Below are 27,528 nucleotides of genomic sequence, written 5' to 3' on the forward strand. Positions count from 1 at the left end.
AAGTCCTCCAAGAACATCAGACAACGAAAGCATGTTTCCCTTGGCTAGAGAATCTCGTGTTATGGATGGGGAGAGGTTTTGGGATAACTTTTCCTCCTCTTGAGTATTTACAACAACATATAATTTTAGAGGGATTGTTTTAAACCCTTTTGAGTGTTGTGACTTTGAAGGATAGATACAAATAGGCTTTCTAGTAAGTTTAAATCAGAAGAAAGAATAAACTTGTATTTACATAACATTTGAAATGCAAATGGAATAATATTCTCGGTGTCATCGTGCTAACATAATGTTTGGAATCTGCTGAGGTAAGGGAAACATTAACTTTATGAAGAAACCACTTACTGTGGCTTCATCTTGCCATGAGGCTCAACAAGAGAGAGCAAGATCATGAGACATTGCATCACATCTTGTGATGATGTAATACTATTTTACTAGCATATCACACAATTATAATTAACCCCTTATACTATAATTTCCACCAAGTCTCTGACTTCCATTTCGTTTTATAGGGTGATGGTTTCGCTAGTCTGCCTGAACAGGTCCTCTGCTCCTTTGGAGGAGATTGGGTGTTTGAGTCTTATGGGTAAGCTGTCATGCTCTGCTGGGCAGAGGCGAATTTGTAGGTGACTCAGGATCACCAGTCTGTTAATCATTTGGATGAATCTCTTGATGAATGCAGCAACTCTGGTCTGTTGGTTGTGTAGGTGACTTCTTAGACTATGTAGGGAGGGTGCTCCTGTGTGGCAGTTAGTACACATCTGTTCCCTCTGGTTATATTATTTATGGTTTGAATGAGATAGGACTGTGGATGTGGTGTCTGTTCAACCACTTTTTCACAGGGGATTTTCACAGTAACTTCATTGCAGTGTTAATGTAAGCTTACTTGTGACACTAATAAATAAATTTAAACTTGTCTATAGCGAGTTTGGTGTTGGACCCAAACCGGCTCCCTGTTTGGGGTTTTGATGGATTGAGTGCTTTGTGATGTTTGTTATAGTTCCACAAGAGACTGACCAATAATGTGTGTGTGAGTGTACATCTGTGCATGCATGTTTCATGTTGCATATAGCTCCATCAGCAAAGTAAGCACTGTTTCACTCCATCTAGAGTAGTAGCCCACTATAATCAAGAATATCTTGCCTGTGTTCAAAGAGGTTGATCCCAAGATATTCCCATGATCTTGATGGAAAGGAAGATGGCATTAACAGTTCTCTTGTTTCCTGATGATGAATAAGAACTAGGAGCAGGAGTAGGCCATCTGGCCCCTCGAACCTGCTCTGCCATTTAACAAGATCATGGCTGATCTTTTCGTGGACTCAGTTCCACTTACCCACCTGCTCACTGTAACCCTTCAAAAATATCTTTGCCTTAAAAACATTCAATGAGGTAGCCTCAACTGCTTCGCTGTGCAGGGAATTCCACAGATTCACAACCCTTTGAGTGAAGAAGTTCCTCCTCAACTCTGTCCTAAATCTGCTCCCCCTTATTTTGAGGCCATGCCCCCTAGTTCTAGTTTCACCCGTCAGTAGAAACCACCTCACTGCTTCTATCTCATCTATTCCCTTTATATGTTTTTATGAGATTACTCCCTCATTCTTCTAAATTCCGATGAGTATAGTCCCAGTCTACTCAGTCTGACCTCATAAACCAACCCCATCAACTCCGGAATCAATCTAGTGAATCTCCTCTGCACTCACTCCAGTGCCAGTACATCCTTTCTCAAGTAAGGAGAACAAAACTGTACACAGTACTCCAGGTGTGGCCTCACCAGCACATTATACAGCTGCAACATAATTTTCCTGTTTTTAAACTCCATCCCTCTAGAAATGAAGGACAAAATTCCATTTGCCGCCTTAATTACCCGTTGCACCTGCAAACCAACATTTTGTGATTCATGCACGAGGACACTTGGGACTCTCTGTACAGCAGCATACTGCAATATTTTTACCATTTAAATAATAGTCCATTTTGCTGTTATTCCTGCCAAAATGGATGACCTCACATTACCAAAATTACTCCATTTACCAGACCCTTTCCCACTCACTTAAACTATTTATTTCTCTCTGCCGATTTTCAGTGTCCTCTGCACATTTTGCTCTACCACTCATCTTAGTGTCATCTGCAAACTTTGACACACTATACTTGGTCCCAAACTCCAAATCATCTATGTAAATTGTAAACCATTGCAGTCCTAACACTGATCCCTGAGGCACACCACTAGTCACTGGTCACCAATCAGAAAAACACCCAATTATCCCCACTCTTTGCTTTCCATTAGTTAACCAATCCTCTATCCATTCTAATAAATTACACGTAATGCCATGCACCTTTATCTTATGCAGCAGCCTTTTGTGTGGCACCTTGTCGAATGCCTTCTGGAAATCCAGATACATCACATCCACCGGTTCCCCGTTGTCCACCACGCTCGTAATGTCCTCGAAGAATTCCAGTAAATTAAGTAGTATTAAATAGAATAGCATAAGTAATACACTTTTATGTCATCTGTTCCAATGATTTTTAGACACCTGGCCGTAATAGAGGTTTACCGCATGGAAACAGGTCCTTAGGCCCAACTTATTCATGCCGCCCAGTTTTTACCATTAAGCTAGTCCCAATTGCCCACGTTTGGCTTATATCCCTCTATATCAATCTTACCCATGTAGCTATCTAAATGCTTTTTAAAAGACAATATTGTACCCACCTCTACTAATACCTCTGGCAGCTCGTTCCAGACACTCATCATCCTCTGTGTGAAAAAATTGCCCCCTGGACTCTTGTGTTTCTCCCACCTTAAACCTATGCTCTCTAGTTTTAGACTCCCCTACCTTTGGGAAAAAATGTTGACTATCTACTTTATCTATGCCCCTCATTATTTTACAGACCTTACAGAACTAGGAGCAGGAGTAGGCCATCCGGCCCCTCGAACCTGCTCTGCCATTCAACAAGATCATGGCTGATCTTTTCGTGGACTCAGCTCCACTTACCCACCTGCTCACTGTAACCCTTGATTCCTTGTAAGATCACCCCTAAGCCTCCTATGCTCTAGGGAAAAAGGTCCCAGTCCATCCAGCCTCTCCTTATAACTCAAACCTTCAAGTCCTGGTAGCATCCTAGTAAATCTTTTCTGCACTCCTTCTAGTTTAGTAATATCCTTTCTATAATCGAGTGACCAGAACTATACATGGTATTCCAAGTGTGGCCTTACCAATGTCTTGTACAACTTCAACAAGATGTCCCAACTCCTGTATTCAATGTTCTGATCAATGAAACCAAGCATGCCGAATGTCGTCTTCACCATCCAGTCCACCTGTGACTCCACTTTCAAGGAGCTATGAACCTGTACCCCTAGATCTCTTTGATCTATAACTCTCCCTAACGCCCTACCATTAACTGAGTAAGTCTTGCCCTGGTTCGATCTACCAAAATGCATCACCTCGCATTTATCTAAATTAAACTCCATCTGCTATTCATCAGCCCACCGTTGCAATTCTACTTCACTGTCCACTATGCCACCAATCTTAGTGTCATCTGCAAACTTACTAATTATGCCTCCTAAATTCTCATTCAAATCATTAGTATAAATGACAAATGACAGTGGACCCAGCACTGATCCCTGAGACACACCGCTGGTCACAGGTCTCCAGTTTGAAGAACAATCCTTTACAACCACCCTCTGTCTTGGTCATCAAACCAGTTTTGTATCCAATTGGCTACCTCACGCTGGATTCCGTGAGATTTAACCTAATGCAACAACCTACCATGCGGTATCCTGTCAAAGATCAAACAGAATATCTTGCTCTTGCTCTGGCTCAACTTTTTGTTGTGCCCATCGGTATATTGAATCTCAGAACTCTTAGAATGACCAGACTCCAATCATAGATGAGTAAATCATAAACGACACTGAGGTGTCCACTATGTTTATCGTATTGTCTGAGAATGGGATTGTACTCTCTGACCTGAGAATCATTAGGTTTCTATGAAACTCTTTCATTCCTTTGCTGAGTGTTGCTGGTAGGGTTATGGTTGTTGATGCTAAAGTTTCTATCTTTTTGACAAGGGTTTATGTTCTCTTGTTCAGGTCTTCGGGGATATGGGAAAAGGCATCTGCTTTAGTTTGCTGCTTTCCCAGAATATACTCTGTCTTTACATCAAACCTCTTGAAATCAGTGTGATTCATTGTACTCATGGAGGCATTTTAGCTAATTCCTTTGAATATAAGATTATCACTAAGTGTTTGTGGTCTGTTTCTATCTTTAAGTGGAAACCAAGAACACAATCTGCAAACTTTTCACAAGTCCATGCTGCAGCTAATGCTTCTTTCTCTATCATTACATTAGTTCATCTTTTAAGATGTTATATTCACAGTTCTCTGCAAGTCTATACAGACCAGTAATGAGTGTATCAATACTTTTCCCCTGTCTTTGGGCATGCCTGTTAATTTTAGGCCGTTCAACAATGGTATTCTTTCAATGATTGAAGTAGACATCAAGTGTTAATCTATTGAGCAGGTATCTGGTAAAGATAGAAACTGGCCTGTTTGTCCCCTACATAGGTTTACTCGTCAGTATAATGTAAGTGTAGACTTGTTTCCCTTCTATGCAGTTTCCTCTCACTCGGATGGAAACTGGTTCTTATATATGTGCCCTAACCTTTCCCCAATTGGTATCAGCCGTTCTTAATCACAACTACAAGATTCTCAATTGTTACAGCATTTGCAAAATTAACATCAAGGGGGTGATTTTCCAGCCACTCTCGCCCCAAGGCTAGAAATTCCTGCCCGAGGTCAATAGACCTTTGCTGGCCTGCCCCGCCCACTACAATTCCTGTGGCGGGTGGGACAGAAAAATTCAACCCCAAGTATTTGTATTACTTTGTCATACATAGTTTTTTCTTCGTGATCCCTTTCCTGACTAGGATAGTAACTGCACAGCTACCTACCACGCATAATAGCATAATGACCTGCTCACTGCTTGGCTTTGCAGCAAAGTCCAATATGCTGTGATATCTGATGGATATTTGGCACCAGTTCAGCCATGCTTTGCTTGATTGAGGGCTGTGAAGCTTTCTGGTAATGGCAGAGACTTTTCCATGCTTGTTCTTTCACCTATTGCCACTATATATACACTAACAGAGAATATTTACAGAGTTTGCTGAGGTAAGGAAAAGGTTAACGTTCTTAAAAAACAACTTACTGCAGCTACATCTTGCCAAGTGATTCAATCAGAGAGCATTCTTGTGATGATGTATACTGTGCCTCAGTAAGACATCACACAATTAGAATTAACCTCTTATATTATACTACACTTGCCCATAAGGACTGTGAATAATGTTACTGAGGCCGGTCTTTCATCACCATCACCCTTTATTTAAAACCTGCTCAAAGTGCCACTCAGCGGCCACAGAATACAGGGCAGCTCCGAAGTCTTTCACTGGCAGCCTGAATGGACAGTAAGAAGTCTCACAACACCAGGTTAAAATCCAACAGGTTTATTTGTTGGCACAAGTCACAAGCTTTCGGAGCGCTGCTGCTTCATCAGGTGAGTGGGAGTTCTGTTCACAAACAGGGCATATAAAGACACAAACTCAATTTACAAAATAATGATTGGAATGCGAGTCTTTACAGGTAATCAAGTCTTAAAGGTACAGACAATGTGAGTGGAGAGGGGGTTAAGCACAGGTTAAAGAGATGTGTATTGTCTCCAGCCAGGACAGTTAGTGAGATTTTGCAAGCCCAGGCAAGTCGTGGGGGCTACAGATAGTGTGACATGAACCCAAGATCCCGGTTGAGGCTGTCCTCATGTGTGCGGACTTGGCTATCAGTTTCTGCTCAGCGATTCTGCGTTGTCGTATGTTGTGAAGGCCACCCAGTCCAATGCCGGCATCTCCACATCATGGCTACCATCGACAATGCAAGTGGAGAGGATCTCTAAAACCAGTCCAACGCCGGCATCTCCACATCAAGCCTGAATGGAGCCAGCTGGTTTAAAATGCCTCGCTGCTCCTTCCCATTGAGTGAGCCTCCATTCACTTAATAGGGGAAATTGAATTCAACGAGGCCCACGGAGAGATCTTCAATAGATCCCCCTCGGCCATCATAACATCCCTCCTCCCTCAAGTTGGTTTCTTCCTCAAACCCCTGCCACGGGAGGGCCTTTTCTGCTGCTTAGCAATCAGCCTGGGGTCGATTGGAGGCAGGACTGATTCAGGGGCTGTGAAACGGATTGGAGACCTTCACTTCCAAAGGGAGCATTGTGAAGCCTCTGATGATGGTTCTTCCTGAGGTGTTGCTTCACTTGGGGCGCTGGCCATGTCGGGATCCATGTCCTCTTTACCTGGAGAGGCAGGCTTAAGATTGATTTCTAGTCATGGCTGACGCTGGCAGTGGTCATCCCCATAGCTGGTAATGAGGCCAGCACTGGCATAAGCTCCCGACTCCTGAAAAAGCCTAGGTGGTTTATGACAATTTTGCCCTGCATTTGGACCTTATGAAACATGGGCCCTGTTTTTTCCACGATGATCCTGGGGATTCAACTGAGACTGTCCCCAAAGTTCCTCATTGGGTCTTCAGTTTTGAACATTCTTTCTGTCCTTGCAGAATCATAGCTCTTCTGGTTCTCTTGTTGGGTCTCCACCCTCCCAGCCAGGTTTGGGAACAGTAAGTTTGATCTTTTCTGAAGCCTCTGCCCCATTAACAATACCACTGCGGTGATTCCTGTCGTTGTGTGAGGGGTGCTCCAATAGCTGAATAAAAATCACACCAGTTTGGTCTCTGGGTGCTGTGGGTTGCTTCTTCATGCCAAGCTTGTACACCGCCCATTCAACCAACCCAATCGATGACGGGTGATTGGGCGCTGTCCTCATGTGTTTGATTCCATTGGAAAGCATGAAGATCTGAAACTTGACGCTTGTAAAGGCAGTGCCTCTGCTAATGCAGAGAGCAGAACTCAAGGTATTCCGTGCATGTAGATACGTTGTTGGTGCTTCTAAGTGATTGATAGATATCAATAATATACATCCAACCATTTTTAGTGTGCGTCGACCGTTATTAAGAACATGGAACCCAAAAAGGCCTGGGGAAGTCCACATGCACTCACACCCAGAGCCAGTCTCATGGAGGAAGGGAGGCAGTTTTTGATTCTTTTGGCATGACTCATGCTGTCTGACCAAGTCTGTATTGTCTGCATCAAGACCGGGCCACCATATGTAGCTCCTGGCTAGCATTTTCATCTTCAAAATCCCAGGGCGGCCATGGTGTAATTCTATAAGTATCAGACGTGGCTTTGGGTGAGGGACAACTAAGTGGGAATCTCAGAGGATGATGCCATTTTCAACACTGAGCTCATCTTTCTTCGTGAAGTCGTGTTTTATTTAATCTGAAGGCTGTCCCTGCCCTTCCTTAACTGCCTGGTGATGTGACTTGGGCTCCACCGCTGTAAGGGATTCTCTGATATTTTCCCAGTATCATTGCTCTCAGCTGAGGGATGGCCCTTGCATGAGGCCCCTCCCTGCACTCAGAGGGCACTGCAGTCTGACATCCCCTATGGTTCCTGAGCTCCTTTCTCTACATTCTCTAATGATAGGGCTATCTCAATGACCTTCTTTAGATCCAAAATGGGTTCTGCCAATAATTTATTTTGACTATCACATTGTTAGTTCCCCAGACCAGTCTATCTTGCATCATGTCTTTCAGGAACGGCCTGAATTCACCATGCTCTGTGAATTTTCGCCACCTAATATTCGTAACCAGACATTCGGTGACAGATTCCCTATTCTACGAGGTCCATGGGCATGACAATCCCCTGCGACCATCATAATAAATAATAATTCCCTTATCTTTTAAAATGAAGGATTGCATACCTCGTTAAGGTAGATACATTTGTACTGCTGTTATTAAATTAATGCAATTATATGCTGCTTAACTTGACTCAAATACAGAGGTTACTATTACAGAAGAGTTTGAAGATGATTACCAATATGAAGAGGTACTGTATATATTTTTTTGTTTTTCAAATGAAGTCTCCATAAATGTTATACATTTCTTAATCTCTTCTGATTGGATGACACAAACAGTCCCACTCTTCAGGACCTTTAGGTTTGAATGGAAAATATTTCCAATGTAACAATATGTGAAATTGGCTAAAGCTACTGTGCAAATCACTTTTTCTTGGAAGACGTTTACTGTGGTAGTAAGTATGTGCATCTTTCAGCCAAACTAAAAAAAATGCTTTTTTTTTAAAGATGCTGTCCTGACTATTTGAACTCCTCGCGACTTTGCCATTGTTTGCATAATTAATATTTTATCGTGTTCCTACAAATATTCATTATACTTAATTGTTATTTTAGCAGATTTTTAGGATTGCGGACGAAAGCCTTGAATATATACCTTACAGTGGTTAGTATAGCTGATAATATTTAAAATGTGCACCTTGAAACTTTGAATGAATTGGTAGCTCACACAAGTAATTGTGTACACAATGTTCCACTGAGAATTGCTTCATATCGCTAAATATGAGGAGTTATCGCTACACATTTCCGCTTTCCAGTTATCTCTTATTTTATTTTATTTCCGAGCTCGCAGCAACACGGAATTAATCATTTTATGTGAAATTAGTCCTCCCATTATATCACGAATTTGACCAATTGATGTGTTTCTACTTTTTTGTTTTGTTCAGGTTCCAGCTGATGATGACATCAGTATTATAGAAGGAGATGAAAGTTTGGAGAATATCGTGAAAACAATAGAGCAACAGAATGAAGATTTAAAAGTTGCAGTAAGAAACTTTTATTGATTTCAGTATGAATTTCAGTATGTAGTTCAGAGTATTTGAATTGTTAAACTATGAAATGGGTAAACCACAAAGTATTCTGATAGCTCCGGTCCTAGTAGTGACATTAAACTTGAGGTTTGGAGAATTATTACACCGTTTTGTGTTGGTGAATATTTATTAATTGAGGCAATAATGGTCAGTGATCGACATATTTGCTTTCTGATAAGTCAATGCATCCCCTTCTATGTTAACATTAACTTTAACTGCAGTAAAAAGAGAAAGAAAGAGTTTGCATTTCCAGAATACAATGCATGACCCCAGAAAATCCTGAAGCCAAATTAAGAACTCTTCAAATGGGAAGAGGTACTTGCTGAGTCCGAACTGCTCTCTCCCCAGCTATCCCGCCACAAACCAGCATCCACTGAAGATGCTGAATCTTTGTTGCGAGATTCCGAATGACTTGGCTGATGTTGACATGCAATGCGAATGGCTGGTAGCATTTCAAGACCACAAGACCAACCCAGACATACACATCTGCAAACCTAACAAAGGGATTAGAATAGTCACCCTCAACAAATGTGAGTAAGAATGACATGTATTTTGTTGATACAATGACAGGTCAGCATTTGTATCCATTGAACCTGCCGATAACCGAACAACCCTGCTTGATAGCAAGTGACAAAAAAACAGGCCCCAGGGCCTGATGGCATCTATCCTCGACTGCTCAAGGAGACGAGAGATGAAATTGCTGGGCCTCTGACGGAAATCTTTGTCGCTTCTTTGGACACGGGTGAGGTCCCTGAGGATTGGAGGATAGCGAATGTGGTCCCGTTGTTTAAGAAGGGTAGCAGGGATAACCCAGGAAATTATAGGCCGGTGAGCTTGACGTCCGTGGTAGGGAAGTTGTTGGAGAGGATTCTTAGAGACAGGATGTATGTGCATTTAGAAAAGAACAATCTCATTAGTGACAGACAGCATGGTTTTGTAAGAGGGAGGTCGTGCCTTACAAATTTGGTGGAGTTTTTTGAGGAAGTGACAAAAACGGTTGATGAAGGAAGGGCCGTGGATGTCGTATATATGGATTTCAGTAAGGCATTTGACAAAGTCCCACATGGCAGGTTGGTTAAGAAGGTTAAGGCTCATGGGATACAAGGAGAAGTGGCTAGATGGGTGGAGAACTGGCTTGGCCATAGGAGACAGAGGGTAGTGGTCGAAGGGTCTTTTTCCGGCTGGAGGTCTGTGACCAGTGGTGTTCCGCAGGGCTCTGTACTGGGACCTCTGCTATTTGTGATTATATATAAATGATTTGGAAGAAGGTGTAACTGGTGTAATCAGCAAGTTTGCGGATGACACGAAGATGGCCGGACTTGCGGATAGCGAAGAGCATTGTCGGGCAATACAGCAGGATATAGATAGGCTGGAAAATTGGGCGGAGAGGTGGCAGATGGAGTTTAATCTGGATAAATGCGAAGTGATGCATTTTGGAAGAAATAATGCAGGGAGGAGTTATACAATAAATGGCAGAGTCATCAGGAGTATAGAAACACAGAGGGACCTAGGTGTGCAAGTCCACAAATCCTTGAAGGTGGCAACACATGTGGAGAAGGTGGTGAAGAAGGCATATGGTATGCTTGCCTTTATAGGACGGGGTATAGAGTATAAAAGCTGGAGTCTGATGATGCAGCTGTATAGAACGCTGGTTAGGCCACATTTGGAGTACTGCGTCCAGTTCTGGTCGCCGCACTACCAGAAGGACGTGGAGGCGTTAGAGAGAGTGCAGAGAAGGTTTACCAGGATGTTGCCTGGTATGGAGGGTCTTAGCTATGAGGAGAGATTGGGTAAACTGGGGTTGTTCTCCCTGGAAAGACGGAGAATGAGGGGAGATCTAATAGAGGTGTACAAGATTATGAAGGGGATAGATAGGGTGAACGGTGGGAAGCTTTTTCCCAGATCAGAAGTGATGTTCACGAGGGGTCACGGGCTCAAGGTGAGAGGGGCGAAGTATAACTCGGATATTAGAGGGATGTTTTTTACACAGAGGGTGGTGGGGGCCTGGAATGCGCTGCCAAGTAGGGTGGTGGAGGCAGGCACGCTGACATCGTTTAAGACTTACCTGGATAGTCACATGAGCAGCCTGGGAATGGAGGGATACAAACGATTGGTCTAGTTGGACCAAGGAGCGGCACAGGCTTGGAGGGCCGAAGGGCCTGTTTCCTGTGCTGTACTGTTCTTTGTTCTTTGTTCGAGTTCTGTAGGAGTAAGAGCTGCTAGGTGGTGTATTTGATAGGATTAGTTCTCAGAGGTCACTGCATCAGCATGTGTATGGGCTGCCCAAGACACAAAAGTGATTTCCCTTCATGCCCCATCTTATCTATTACTCGTTTCGCACAACATAAATTGGCCAAATGGTTGGACATTTTGCTACAACCAGTTCTGAGCAAGTTTTCACATGTACACCATGAGGGATTCCTTACCTTTGCAAATACCATATGGGATTTGCATATCAATAGCAATGCCATGTTCATGTGCCCATTTAACATTGTTAGTTTATTCATCAATGTACTGCTAAAGGAAGCCGGGGCCATTTGCACTGTCACAATATCATGGCAATTTAGATACACCACCAATGTCTGAATCTGTATTCATTAAACTTATGAACTCAGCAACTCAAGCAGTTGAGTTCAGTTTTAACAACACCATATATGCCCAAATAGAAAGTGTTGCCAGTGGATCCCCTCCAGACTTAGCTGTCTCAAAGATTTTTGCTGGTTTCCAGGTGAAACACATGTGCGAAGTAATGGCAGCTAACCTCCTACTCCTTGCATATTTCTGATACGAAGATGTTATGTTTGCTTTATTTGAATCCAATCCATAGCTGCATGCGACAACTTCCTTACACATCTTAATGGACTCCATTCTGCACTCAAACTTGCCATTGTAATGGAGCAGTCAAATTAGCTCCCTTTCCTTGTATATTAAAGGCAAAGTACTGCAGATGCAGGAATCTGAAACAAAAACAGTGCTGGAAAATCTCAGCAGGTCTGACAGCGTCTGTGGAGAGAGAAGAGAGCCAACGTTTTGTGTCAGGATGACCCTTCGTCAGAATTGCTCTGTTTTTGTTAGCTCTCTTTCCTCAATGTGCGAGTTGAGAAATCTGCTAATGGGTTCTCTACTACTATCTACTCAAGCACACCTTATACACATTGGATTCCCTTCAGTTCTACGCGCTATAACATTGGCCTGATGTGATGACTTCAGTAAGAATTTTAACAACACCAGGTTAAAGTCCAACAGGTTTATTTGGTAGCAAATTCCATTAGCTTTCGGAGCGCTGCTCCTTCGTCAGATGGAGCGGATATCTGGTCTCAAATGGGCATACAGAGACACAAAATCAAGTTACAGAATACTGATTAGAATGCGAATCTCTACAGCCAACCAGGTCTTAAAGATACAGACAATGTGAGTGGAGGGAGCATTAAGCACAGATTAAAGAGATGTGTATTGTCTCCAGACAGGACAGCCAGTGAGATTCTGCAAGTCCAGGGGGCAAGCTGTGGGGGTTACTGATAGTGTGACATAAACCCAAGATCCCGGTTTAGGCCGTCCTCATGTGTGCGGAACTTGGCTAACAGTTTCTGCTCAGCGACTCTGCGCTGTCGTGTGTCGGGAAGGCCGCCTTGGAGAACGCTTACCCGAAGATCAGAGGCTGAATGCCCGTGACCGCTGAAGTGCTCCCCAACAGGAAGAGAACAGTCTTGCCTGGTGATTGTTGAGCGACAATTCTTGTCGCTCGACAATTCTTGGACACACGCATCTCCATTAAGGACGGTCACCTCAGCACCTCACTGTACCGCAAGCCCATGGATAACCTCACGATGCTCCACTTCTCCAGCTTCCACCCTAAACACATTAAAGAAGCCATCCCCCATGGACAAGCCCTCCGTATACACAGGATCTGTTCGGATGAGGAGGATCGCAACAGACACCTCCAGATGCTGAAAGATGCCCTCATAAGAACAGGATATGGCGCTCGACTCATCGATCGACAGTTCCGACGCACCACAGTGAAAAACCGCACCGACCTCCTCAGAAGACAAACACGGGACATGGTGGACAGAGTACCCTTCGTCGTCCAGTACTTCCCCGGAGCGGAGAAGCTACGGCATCTCCTCCGGAGCCTTCAACATGTCATTGATGAAGACGAACATCTCACAAAGGTCATCCCCACACCCCCACTTCTTGCCTTCAAACAACCGCATAACCTCAAACAGACCATTGTCCGCAGCAAACTACCCAGCCTTCAGGAGAACAGTGACCACGACACCACACAACCCTGCCACAGCAACCTCTGCAAGACGTGCTGGATCATCGACACAGTGCCATCATCTCACGTGAGAACACCGTCTACCAGTACACGGTACCTACTCGCCCAACGTTGTCTACCTGATACGCTGCAGGAAAGGATGTCCCGAGGCATGGTACATTGGGGAAACCCTGCAGACGCTGCGACAACGGATGAATGAACATCGCTCGACAATCACCAGGCAAGACTGTTCTCTTCCTGTGGGGGAGCACTTCAGCAGTCACGGGCATTCAGCCTCTGATCTTTGGGTAGGCGTTCTCCAAGGCGGCATTCACGACACACGACAGCGCAGAGTCGCTGAGCAGAAACTGTTAGCCAAGTTCCGCACACATGAGGACGGCCTAAACCAGGATCTTGGGTTTATGTCACATTATCAGTAACCCTCACAGCTTGCCTCCTGGACTTGCAGAATCTCACTGGCTGTCCTGTCTGGAGACAATACACATCTCTTTAACCTGTGTTGAATGCTCCCTCCACCCACATTGTCTGTACCTTTAAGACCTGGCTGGCTGTAGAGATTCGCATTCTAATTAGTATTCTGTAACTTGATTTCTGTGTCTGTGCACTGTTTGAGAGCACATTTCCACTCCATCTGACGAAGGAGCAGTGCTCCGAAAGCTTATGGTATTTGCTACCAAATAAACCTGTTGGACTTTAACCTGGTGTTGTGAGACTTCTTACTGTGTTTACCCCAGTCCAACGCCGGCATCTCCACATCATAAAGGAATATAAACAGGTAACACCAATGAAGGAGTTGATAGAGATCTGTGAAGAATTTGAGAGGTGATAGAGTCATAAAATGATACAGCACAGAAAGAGCCCATTTGGTCCATCATGCCTCAGAATAGGAGGGAGATCGAATTTTGGGTAACTGGAGATGATGGAAGATGAGTTAGAAACATCAAATGGAGCTAAGATTAAACTATTTGAAAGTACACTGGATAATTAGACAGTTTGGTGGAAGTATTTACATTAGTAAATTAGCTGAAAGGATACACTGCCACACAAGTCAGGGCTGTTGCAGATGCCAACAATTGTGGAAACATGCAGAAGTCAATAACCAATAAAATGGCAATGTTTAAAATCACTAGGATGGATTAGAACTCCTTTGTCACACTCAGCCCAGTGCTGCCTTGATGTCAAGGGTCATCTTTCTCACCAGCACTTCTGGAATTCAACTATTTTGACCATGTTTAGACCAGGCTGTAACATGGTATTAGTAAGCAAGTTGTAAGTGAGTATGTACCGCTTAGTAGCACTGTTGACAAAGCCTTCCATCACTTTACTGATGACTGAGAGGAGGCTGTTTGGTCAGTAAAGGCTGGATTGGACTTGTCCTGCCTTTTATGGACAATACATAGTTGAGCATTTATCCACTTTGTTGGCTAGATGCCAATGTTTTAGCTAAACTGGAACAGCTTGGCAAGAGATGTGGTAGTTCTGGAGCAGAAGTCTTCATTACATCAAGGATGTTGTGAAATCCATATTCAGCTCATTCATTATTTTCTTGATGTCATGTGGAGTGCATTGAATTGCTTAAAATTTTACTTCTATTGGTTACTTAAATCTCAGTAGCCATTAAGGCTCAGAAGGAGGCCATTCAGCTCACCAAACATGCCATGTTGGTTATGTCTAGAGTAATTCAATCAGTCCCTTCTGAACCCTTGGCTGACCTTGCAATTTTATTTCCCTCAAGTGTCTGTCCAATTTACTTTTGAATTGCTGATCATCTCCACTTTCATCACCCTTTCATCATGGCCAGTGAGTTCCAGGTTATTACAATTTGCGTCAAAAAATCATTTGTTCACATCCCCCTTTATATGTCTTATCCTAAACCTTAAATCAGTGTCTTTTGGTCCTTGTACCATCAGATAATGCCTGTTAATTAAAGTCTGCTAATTGTTACATGATAATTGTCTCCACTGACGTTAAACTGGCCTGCAGTTACACTGAATGTCCTTATGCCTTTTCTTGAATTGGGAAAACACATTTGCTACTCTCCAACTCACTGCACCTCCCTCTTATTGAGGGGAAATTAGAAGATTATGGCAAGTCCTACAGCAATCGCCACCTCAAATTCCCATGGTCACTAGGTGACACAGTGGCACTGCTGCCTCCCTGCCAGGAACCTGGCTTTCTTCTGATATTTTGTCAGCATTCTCTTCCTTAGTAAATAGTGATACAAAGTACTTATTAAATATTCTAGCCTTACTCTGCACCTCCAAGCATATATCACCTTCTTTGTTCCTATTAAATGCCAGTTTGGCTCCTACTACCTGCTTACTATTTATTTGCAAGTAGAAGATTTTTGAATTCCCTTCTATGTTAATGGCGATTCTATTCTCATTCTCTCCTTGTCAGTCTTATTTTCCTCTTTGTTTCCCTTCTTCCTTCTCAACTTATTGGGCCCGATTTTACCATCAAGTTGCGCCCGTTTTCGGGCGTGAAAACTTGACAAAGTTGGGTGCGAGGCAAGTAGCTTGATCCGCGCCTGCCTCTGCGCTGGTTCCCCCTTTACCAAGGCTCGAAAATGGCTGCAATCGGGATTGCGCCCGAAAGTTTACAAAGGACTTTCAGCTATGTTGTAGTTGGAGTTGATAACCTATGATATTGTAATTGTATGTTTTTCAGCCCTGTACACTCTCTTGAATATTACGCTGACATACTCTCGAACATTTGCATGCATTTAAATTGACTTAATGGGCTGCACGCTCAACCTTACTGGCACTTCCCCCTTTACACTGCATTCACCCATCCAGAATCATCACAAAACAGATATGCTCCACAAAAGTCCGATTCGGGTGCTCCAGTTAATGAGTGGGTAAGTGCCGTGCGTCCGATGGCTCTCTGCTTGAGATCAGTGGAGGGGCGGGGAAGAGGGGTCCGCTGCCACTCTGCCTTAGATTAATGAGGGGGAGGGGCGGGTCCACTGCCACTCTGCCTACGATCGGTGGTGGTGAAGGGGTGGGGGGGGTGTCCGCTGCCACTCTGCTTGAGATCGGTGGAGAGGGAAGAGGGTCCGCTGCCACTCATCTTGAGATCAGTGGGGGTGAAGGCAGAGTGCATATGGGGGCGCCTGAGAACAGGTTTAAAAGTCAGATCTGAAACACTCCCAGTTTCAAGTCCGCCCAGCGCTTAGAATCAAAATGGTAAAATAGGGCCCATTGTATTTGGCCATTTTCTTGTTTGGAGAATTTGCCTGACATGCAATGTACATCTTTTTGTTTTGTTTTAACATATGCTGTATCTCCCTCAAGGACCCCTGGCTTTGGTTTCCCTGGCCTTCCTTCTTATTGATGTGCTTAGTCTGAAAATTCTCTTCCTTGAAGATCACCCATTGTACTGTTAAAGTTTTCCCTGTCAAACTTTGGTTTCATTTTATTCTGACTATATCCCTTCCTGTGCCATTGAGGTCAGCTGTTTAGAAGTTCTACTTTAGATTAATGTAAATCTGATGATAGAACGAGGCTGAAATAATTCATTCACTTGGTACTTCTGCTGAAGACACTCGCAATGGCTTCAGCTTTGTCTTTTGGACTGGCTTGCTGGACTTTCACCATCATGGAGTTCCTTCTGTGAGCTGTTTAATTGCTCACCATCATTCATGACTCGATCTGGCAGGACTGCAGCGCTTTCATCTGTTGGTTGTGTGATCGCCTAATGCTTTCATTAAAAGCTGATTGATTTGATTTATTATTGTCACATGTATTAGCAAACAGTGAAAAGTATTATTTCTTGCGTGCTATACAAAGCATACCATTCATAGAGAAGGAAACGAGAGAGTGCAGAAAGTAGTGTTACAATCATAGTTAGGGTGCAGAAAAAGATCAACTGAATGCAAGGTAGGTCCATTCAAAAGTCTGACGGCAGCAGGGAAGAAACTGTTCTTGAGTCGGTGGGTATGTAACCCCAGACTTTTGTAAATTTTTCCCGACAGAAGAAGGTGAAAGAGAGAATGTCCAGGGTGCGTAGGGTCCTTAATTATGCTGGCTGCTTTGCTGAGGCAGCGGGAAGTGTAGACAGAGTCAATGGGTGAGAGACTGGTTTGCATGATGGATTGGGCTACATTCATGACTTTTTGTAGTTTCTTGCAGTCTTGGGCAGAGCAGGAGCCATATCAAGATGTGATACGACCAGAAAGAATGCTTTCTATGGGCATCTGTAAAAGTTGGTGAGAGTCGTAGCTGACATGCCAAATTTCCTTAGTCTTCTGAGAAAGTAGAAGCGTTGGTTGGCTTTCTTAACTGTAGTGTTGGCATGAGGGGACCAGGACAGGTTGTTGGTGATCTGGACACCTAAAAACTTGAAGCTCTCGACCTTTTCTACTTTGTCCCTGTTGATGTAGACAGGGGCATGTTCTCCTCTACGTTTTTTGAAGTCAATGACAATCTCCTTCGTTTTGTTGACATTGAGGGAGAGATTATTGTCACTGCACCAGTTCACCAGGTTCTTTATCTCATTCCTGTACTCTGTCTTGTCATTGTTTGAGATCCATCCTACTACGATAGTGTCGTCAATCTGCTGTTTAGCATGCATGTAGCTCTTTCTATAGTTTCACCAGGTTGTCACCTCATATCTTTAAGTATACCTAGTCTAGTGCTGCTCCTGGTATGCTCTTTTACATTTCTCAAGAAACCCGTTTATCACATTGGCTTGACGGTAATGTTCAATGAAGGATATGCTTGCCATGGGGCGGCATGGTGGCACAGTGGTTAGCACTGCTATCTCACAGTGCCAGGGACCCAGGTTTGATTCCTGGCTTGGGTCACTGTCCGTGTGGAGTTTGCATGTTCTTCCCCTGTCTGCGTGGGTTTCTGCCGGGGTGCTCCGGTTGGAAAGACTTGCTGGTTAGGTGCATTGGCCATGCTAAATTCTCCCTCCGTGTACCCAAACAGGCACCGGAGTGTGGCAACTAGGGGATTTTCACAGTAACTTCATTGCAGTGTTAATGTAAGCCTACTTGTGACACTAATAAATAAACATAAACTGAAGATAGAATACAATTTTGCCCCCGCTCATGGATGGTCTGTTTTGAGCTGCTGGATCTGTTTCATATCTACCCCATTTAGCACTGTGATGGTGCCACATACATGATAGAGCACGTCTTGTGTGTGAAGATGACTTTTTTTCCACAAGAATTGCAGTGGTCAATCCTACCAATGCTGTCAGGAAAAATTGTATCTGTGACAGGCAGTTGAGTCAGGACAAGGTCAAATAGGTTTTTCCCTTGTGTTGATTCTCTCACCACCTGCCACAAGCCCAATCTGCCCACAATGTCCTTCAGGACATGCCCAGTACAATAAATGGTGGTATTACTGAACAGCTTTTGGTGATGGACAAAAGTCCCTCACCCAGAATGCATTCTGTGCCTTTCCTATCCTTCATGCTACTTCCACATGGTGTTGAAGATGTAGGAGCACTGATTCATCAGCTGTGGGATAACAATTACAGCTGATTCATCAGCTGTGGATAACAATTAATAGGCAGCTTCATCACTTATATATGACCTGATGCCATGATTAGATTTATAAAGTTCAGAATTTAGATTATGATCTTTAAGAACAACGTTTACTCCTTCATGTGAATGCTTAATTATCTGATTATCTAATTATCTGGTTTTATTTTTTTGCAGGCTCAGGGGGGTGATTTGTTTCCAGAGCGCCATGTGTCCCAAAGACCAGAAGTAATTGATGATTTTCTGAGAAATTTTCTGATCAAGATGGGAATGATGAAAACTCTTGACTGTTTTCAAACTGAATGGTAAAAATGGGTTAATTTTGTGTGCAAAAATCTTTACACTGTTAACTTTGAGCAGCTTTCTTTCATCTCAGGTCTCTTTTAAAATTGCACACACAACCTACAAAAGTCTCACTCATATGGTGATATGTAAGTTGGGAGCATAAAAATGTCAACTTGCAGCCCATATCCAGATTTATACTTGGTTTTCAAAGTTGCCAAAATAAAGCTCAAGCAATATTTTGGAATGTGAAAACAAAAGTTATTGGAGAGTTCCCAACACTGTCAATGAGAAGGGAAGTACTGAGATTCTGAGGCATGAATGTTTTCTACAGGAAATTTGTGCCAAATTTTAGCAGTGTGGTTGCTCCATTCACTGAACTGCTGAAAAAAACACAGACAATTTCAATGGCCCTCTGAGTGTAGGGAGACATTTCACAATCTGAAAACAGTGTTTACCACTGCACCAGTGTTGGCAACACCGAATTATGCACAACGATGCAAGGTAGCCATTGATGCAAGTGATGTAGGATTGGTGCTGTACTGTTACAAGAAGACAACAGAAGGATAGAAAGGCCTATTGGTTATTTTTCCCAAAACCGAAATATTCATTAAAAGAAATATTCAACCATTGAAAAGGAGACATTGAGTTTGGTGTTGGTCTTGCAACATTTTAACATTCATCAGAGACAATTGTTTATACTGACCATAATCTATTGAAGTTTCTGGAGAAGTTTAAAGATAAGAATGCAAGACTGTTTAGATGGAGTTTATTATTACAGCCATTTAATTTGAAAAAAATTATATCAGTGGCAGGAAGGAAGAATGTAATTGCAGATGCTTTATCATGACTTTGATGAAAGGAGAAACAATCAATGATGGAAGAGAAAGACAGAACTAAAATATACTACAATTATATTTGCATGCTTAGATGTAATAAGATATATGTGTATCTTATAGAGTACTAATAGTGTGAACACTAGAGGTTTTGAAAAATGAAGCCATTTATTCAGATTTTTAATTCATTTTTTAAGGAGGCAGGTGTGATGAAACTGTTCTGTTTTGCTATATATTATTTTTAAGGTGGGGCTGCTTAAAGGCAGTGCTTTGTTACAAGAGTCGATTTGTTCAAATGCTGAGAATGCAAGATAATTGACTTTAGCTCAATGTGTTATTTTGGAGAGTTAATGGACCTTTTGTTTACTTATCTTTGACAAGGTATGCAGTGTCATGTGAGATTTTGATTAGGTTGATTGATAGGGACAGAGTTATGTGGTTTATGGGATGAGCTAAGCTTGCAGCAAAATACAGTTTCATTTTCATTTTAAAATCAAGAGCAGTTGCTGCCTGGAGCTGATGGCAGAAAGAAATGTCTCTCTGTCTCTCTCTTTCTTTCTCTCTCTCTCTCTCTCCCTAGGCTTTCTGAAAGCTCCAAGACTATTAACCTAAGTCACAAGCAAGCATGCCTGTGTTTTGCTAACTAATTTTAAAGAGAGATTTAAGGTTGAGAGAAATATTGCTTGATTAGAACTAATTGTGATAAGTTAGCAGTTAAGAATTGTATCTTGCCATGTTTAAATATTGTTCAATTGTTAAAAGTTAAGCTAATTCATTTGTTATAGTTAAACTCTGTTGTTAAATAAAGTTTGTTTTGATAAAAGCTCCTTAGTTTGTCAGTAGAATCGTGCCTCAAATGATACACCCTCTCCCCACATTAATGTCAAAATAGAAAAATTGTTGAGGTCTAGTCTGGCTTCATAATGCACCTTGCGGTTTCTGACCTGGTACCATAACACCATTTCTTCCTTTTCTTCTTTCCTGAACATCCTGTATTCATGGATATTTAGCACCCAGTCCTGCTTTTTTCTGAGTCAGGTCTTTGTTATAGCCACAATATCATGTTTTCACATGACAATCTGCACCTGTAACTCACCAGTCTTAATTACCACATTCCATGGGTTCACATACATACACAATGACCCTGATTCAAACTCTTACTTTCTCCTTTATTCTGACCCCATCTATATTAACTTACTATTCCCACTCCCCTATTCTTTTGACATATCCCTATAATTTATTTCCTTCAAGTATTTATCCAACTCTTTTCTGAATATTTACTATTGAATTTGCTTCTACCTCCTTTTAGGCATGCATTCCAGATCACAAAATCTATTTAAAAATGTGTCCTTATATTGCCTCTGGTTCTTGTGTGAATCATCTTAAATCTTTACTGGTTACTAACCCTGCTACCAGAAAGCTATTTCTCCTTATTTACCCTGTCAAAACAATTCATGATTTTGAAAATCTCTGCCAAATCTCCTCTTAACCTTCCCTGCTATAAGAAGAACAACCCCAGCTTCATCAGTCTTTCAACCTAACTGAAGACCCTCATCGTAGGTGGTAGTCTAATAAATCTCTTCTGCACTGTTTTCAAGATTTTGACATCCTTTCTGAAGTGTAGTACCCAGAATTAAACACAGTGGTCAAGCTGAGGCCTGTCTAATGTTTTGTAAAGGTTTAGCATAACTTCCTTACTTTAGTATACTCTTCCTCTATTAATAAATGATACCATTTGCTTTTTAATAGACTTCTCAACTTGTCTTGCCATTTTCAAAGAACCGCTGATGTCATTTTCCCTGTACTATTTAATCCATATTATCACTCTTTAATCTTCCAAAATGTAAAAATGTATCACTTCTGATGCGCGATTAATTCACTCGGGAGGGCTGGATCGTACCCGGGAAATAAAGGCTTTTATTAGCAACAAGAATGGAGCTTACTGCTTAACAGTACAATCCCAGACTAAAGGGTCACTAGGAAGTGCAGTGACCTTTATACTCCTATAGGTAGGCGGAGCCAACCGGAGTGTACCACAGAACAATACCAACAGGTGGAACACCCCAACCCTAACCCCAACAGTAACAAGAGTAACATATGTACAAGTACCCATAGTGATAACCATCTATGGTTCAGTACCCATAGTGGTAACCATCTATGGTTCACCACAACTTCATACTTCTGTGTATTACAGTTCATCTTCAGTGCATTTGCCCATTTTACCAGTCTATGTCCTCCTAAAGTCTGTTACTATTCTTATTGCTACATTTCTGAGTTCCATACCATCTATGAATTTTGAAGTTATGCCCATTAATACACCTCATAAATATATACCAACCCCCAAGGAACACTACTGAATACTTCCCTCCAGTCTGAAAAATAACTTGACCATTACTTTCTGCGTTCTGTTTCTTAGCAAATGCTTTATGTTTTTATTTATGTTTGTACTGCCCTTTAATCCCATGGGCTTTAATTTTGTTCTATTCTGTGACACTTTGTCAAACTTTGTTAAAAGCTGAAAACAACTTCAGCCCCAAAATTGAATATTGTAGTACTCCAATTGTAACCTGCTACCCGCAGAATGCTTGTCCATGTACAACTACTCCTCGTTGTTTTACGGTTGATGTACATGTTATGTACTAATCAACCATTTGGCAAACTGTTTTAAAATATTCCGCTCTGTTCCTTGTGCTTGTACCTTGAGCAGTAGTCTATTGTGTAGGACAATGTCAAATACGTTCCTGAAGGTGACACTCACTATTAATCCTACACTTCTCCAAGAAATTCAATGAATTACTCAAGCATGATCTCCCATCCTTAAAACCACACTTGATGTCTTAGATTAGCTCTTGTCCCTAAAGTCCTAAAGTTTCAAACCCTTTTCCAAAAACATACTTGACATTTTTATAATTGCCTCCATTTCGAAGATCAGAGTCATATTTACTATTTTTCAATCCTTTGGCATTCGGTCTGAGTCAGGAACTGTGAAAAATACCCACAAGAGGATTCTCAATCATTTGAATCAATTCCTTTAGAACGTTGAAACAAAAGTAATCAAAGCCAGGAACTTTTCTATCTTGAGCTTGAACAATTCCCCAATATGTCCTTTTTGTGATTTTAACATATTTCAGTTTATATTCACCTTTAAGCCATGCTTCCAATTCTGGAATCTCTCTCCCTCCCCACCCCCATTTCTTTGTGAATACTGTTGAAAAATAAGAATAAAATTCTTCAGCAATTTCTCTGCCTTCAGGCATAATTACTGCAATGTCGTCTTTTCCCTCTCTTTGCATCTTTTATTTAATCCCAACATACTTGAATGATACTTTACTGTTTCCAGCTGTGTTTTGCTCATGATCCATCATCAAAACTCTCATCAGTTTCTTGGCACACTTCAGTTTATCACTAGATTCAATGTTCCATTCTGAACATTTTCATAAATGTTTTCCCTTTTTACCTAATGCCTTTCAAAATTTTGTTAGTAAACCAAATGTACCTTACTATATGATCAACCTATTTCAAGGTTGTTTTTTTTAAAACTATACCACTTTTTTTCATATCTTTTCCTTCTAGCATCTCTTCCCTTTTTAACACTCCCATGCACTATTTTATATCCTTAAAATAAGCTGATTTTAATATTTCTGATCTCTTAACTACCCTAAAGGTCAGAATATTGTGGTTGCAGGTTCCAAAACATATTTTTTTATTCATTCAGTGAACGTGAATGTCACTTGCAAAGCCAGCATTTATTGCCCATCCTGAATTGGTTTTGAGAAGGTGGTGGTGAGCCACCTCCCCAGCTTGGCTTGCTACGCCAGTTTAAAGGGCAGTTAAGAGTCAACCACATTGCTTTGGATTTGACCAAGTAAAATTTTCTTTCCAGAAAATATGTAAGTGAATCAGATAGATTTTTATAACAATCAAGTAGTTTCACAGTCATCATTGCTGATACTAGGTCTTAATTCCAGAATTGTTAATGAACTGAATTTAAATTCCCCATCTACCTTGGTGGGATTTGATCTCATGTCTTTAAATCATTAGTTCTACATTCTACTTTGATTGTTGTTTCCCCTCATTTGTTGGAACTAAATGCAACATTACATTCACCTTTATGGGTTTTTAATGTCCTGTTTTAAAAACAAATGGCTTAAAATTTCACAAATTCATGCTTTTATGCATCCCTATTGTGCACCACAGTCAGCGTAAGGAAAATTGATGTCCCCAGGAATGTTACAGAAGACTCATTGACCTATATTGACATCTCCCAAAAAACATCATCAGCCTCCCTATGGTTTTTTGATGTTGCACACTCCTATTACTATTTTCCTTCCATTATCCTTTTAATTTTACCAAAGAGACTCGGTACCACTTCCAGCATCTAACTCTGTTGTAATACATTCCATCTCTAACAAGTAATTCTGCCTGACCCACTGCCCTACCTTCCTGGTATCTTCCTAAACACACAAAACACTGCAAGTTAGCTTGTGAGTCATCATTTGATTTCAAATACGTTTCACTCATTTCCACAACATTTGTTTCTTTTCTTTGTGCCAGAACTTCCAGCTAACCTATTTTATTCCTTTATATTCATTTATATATTCACATTATTCTTTAATATTCTTGCTCGCTCATTCATAATTTTTCTTAATATATATCGTATTGTTTTTCCCTTCATGTCATGCCATATGATTTTAACATGCCACTGTTGTTGTTTTTCTCATTCTAGTGATTGTTAGTGAAACACATAAATCAGCAAGATATCTGCTTGAAAATCATATCATAGAATCTACGACAGGAGTAAGGCCCTTCGTCCCAAACTGGTCCTTGCCAACCAAAATGTCCATCTAAGCTAACCCCTTTTGTCTGCATTTGGCCCATATCCCTCAACCAACCTTTCCTATCCATGCATCTGTCCAAATGCCTTTTAAATGTTGTCAATGTCCCTGCCTCAACCATTTCCTCTGGCAGCTCATTCCACATAAGTACCACCCTCTGTGTAAAAACGTTGCTCCTCAGGTTCCCATTAATTCTTTCCCCTTTTAACTTAAATCTATGCCCTCTAGTTCTTGATTCCCCAACCCTGGGAAAAAGATTCACCCTATTCATGCCTCAAAATGTTTTACATTTTGTCATTTCAGGTATGAAATGCTGCAAAAAGGCTCACTAAAATTGCAGGATGTAGGATTTGTTCCTGACGTGTATGCTCAAAACCAGCTGCTTGAGAATGAGTTGAAAAATTTGAAGAAAGATCTTGAGGGCTGCAAAATAACAACCAAGTATGTCGTAAATAATTTAATGTTATTTGAAAGTACAGAAATTATGTGGAAACATACATCTGTAAAATACTTCTATCACCTTTGCAACAAATAAAACTTGCCAATTTTTTAATCAACAGCACAGCTAGCGAAACATTAATAAAACTTAGGAAAGAACGTGATTTCCATAGGATGCACCATAAGCGTGTGGCACAAGAAAAGAACAGACTCATTAATGATATTAAAAGGTAAGGAAATGTGGGATTTTAAGGTCTTTGGAAAGCACAACCAAATATGAAAATGATTTTTAATCCTTGAAGATCCTGTATGATATTAAATACTAACTATTTCAAATGATTGTAGAGACTACTGAATGTGGGTCATGTTTTGACAGCTAGTGGACTCATTTAGAAGTTTCCCATCTTCCATTGCAGCCAGGCCCTCCCAACACACCATTTACAGCATTCCCAGACTCTACAGCTTCTTTTTGAATGTTCGTACCTTTGAGATTCCCTTTTGAATATTCCCACTATTGACCTATATTCCGGGGTCAGTGGTAGAGGGACAGTACTTGCCTTTGACCTTGAAGAAAGTGGACTATAAAACTTTAGAATATATATAGGATAGATTTCTTCTATACCCACATCACTGAATTGGATGCCTATAGTGTGTCCTTGAACAGAGTAGGCAGAATGCAAGATTATTAAACCGACCACATTATAAAATTCTCAGAGCAAAGCAGAAAGTTTTTCATCTTGTGAAATTAGTTTTTTTTCTCAGGACCACAAAGATGTTCAACAATATTTATGCATTAATGCTCTATAACAACAAAGTTACGCCTATTGAAAAAGGCTTAATATTTTCACTTTTACAGTGAGGTTAATGAGTAAACAAAAGTTGAAGTTCATGACAAATCAGTGATTGTATTGATTGCATCTGTGAAGACAACAACTGTTCAGGTGTGCATGACCCCCCCCCCCCCCCCCGCCCCCCAACTTGTACATCTTTGGACTGTGGGAGCAAACCGGAGAACCCAGAGGAAACCCACACAGACAGGGGTAGAACATGCAAACTCTACATGGACACACTCACCCAAGGCTGGAATTAAACGCTGGTCCCTGCTGCTGTAAAGGTAAACTGTACCTATATGAGTATACTTATGACTTGCTAATTTAATAAATCATATTTTCACTTTTAAAATCATTAGTCTTTCTGTTTTCCCAGAGTACACAAAAGCCAAATACTATGTATGTTGGAAATATGAAATAAAAATGTTGGAAATACTCAGCAGGTCTGGTAACTGGTTGTGTGGCAAGGAAAACAAAGTTAACATTTCTGGTCGAGGACCTTTCGTCAAAGTAGTTGTGTTATGCTTTGAACGTAGTAAAATGTTCCAATTAAGGCACTCCACAGGACCGTTATAAAACAAAGTTTGACACTGAGCCATATATGGATATATTAGGACAGAGAGGAGCAAAGAGAGATAGAAAGGCAGAAAACTTTAGGAAGGGAATTCCAGAGCTTAGGGCCTTTGCAGCTGAAGACATGCTGGCCAATATTAGGAATAGTTTGAAAACAATTATGATTTTCAAAACACACTAATTCTAAGAAATAATCTCCAAAATAACATTTTGTTAGCATTCTTGTTTGCTTTAGGAAGCAAAAATTCAAAGGACCTTGTCTTGTATTCATAATATAAAAAGGTTTTTGTTTTCACATTGCTTGATACTCACTAAATGTTGCAGGTCAATGTGGATTCTTTGGGTTGACACATACCTTGGGTGGAATTTTATAGTGCCTCTGGGAGCAGGTTGGCAGATGGAGGGTGGGGATGTAAAATTGGGTGCCTTGGCAGCAGTGACATGCTCATCCCCTCCCTTTCTCCAATAGTATTTTAACAATGATGGAGAAGGCATTGTGCACTCACCCTTAGGCCAATTGAAGCCCTTAAGTGCTCAATGAAAAATAATAGAATCATAGAAGGGGCCCATTCATCCTATCATGTATGCTGGCATACCTACCTTTTCCCTGTAGCCATGTCTAATAGAATCATGGAGTGGTTACAAATTAATGGCCAGTTTAGGGCTCCTGACTGCCACTGGTATTTTAATGATAGCAGAATGGTTTTTATAAGGGCTGGAGGTATATTTCTCCTGTTTGGGTATCCTGTGCTCAGTTGGGGACCCCCCCCCCCATATTTCTCTTCCCTTCCCTGTGTGATTTCTCCCATCCCTCTGCCATCCTGAACTCAATCCTTTACCCTCCTCGCTCAGATTTGCCCGATTAGCTCTGGTGAAACACCCCAATTTACCTCCTAATCTGGCTCCATTGATGATCATCGTTGGGGACTGCATGCAGTCCCAGCAGTGGCCATTAATCCTGTTGTGGAGATGCTGGCATTGGACTTGGGTGGGCACAGTAAGAAGTCTCACAACATCAGGTTAAATTCCAACAGGTTTATTTGGAATCACGAGGTTTTGGAGTGCTGCTCCTTCATCAGGTGAGTCCTGGTAGTGCTACTACAACTAGAGAACATCAGGCCATCTGACTGGCCAACAACTCTGAGGCG

General features: G+C 41.6%; 1 protein-coding gene across 1 annotated transcript in view; it reads left to right on the top strand.

Moving 5' to 3' along the window:
- The window catches only part of spag16 (sperm associated antigen 16), a 926,172-nt gene that overhangs the window by 14,448 nt on the left and 884,196 nt on the right, over window positions 1-27,528 (top strand). The window contains exons 2-6 of the mRNA XM_078227730.1: window positions 7,936-7,982; window positions 8,673-8,771; window positions 18,764-18,891; window positions 24,843-24,980; window positions 25,100-25,207. Coding sequence (XP_078083856.1) covers window positions 7,936-7,982; window positions 8,673-8,771; window positions 18,764-18,891; window positions 24,843-24,980; window positions 25,100-25,207 — 520 coding nt within the window. The remainder of the gene's footprint in view (window positions 1-7,935; window positions 7,983-8,672; window positions 8,772-18,763; window positions 18,892-24,842; window positions 24,981-25,099; window positions 25,208-27,528) is intronic.

Source organism: Mustelus asterias, chromosome 14 (assembly GCF_964213995.1).
Source record: "Mustelus asterias chromosome 14, sMusAst1.hap1.1, whole genome shotgun sequence".
Classification (NCBI taxonomy): Eukaryota; Metazoa; Chordata; class Chondrichthyes; order Carcharhiniformes; family Triakidae; genus Mustelus; species Mustelus asterias.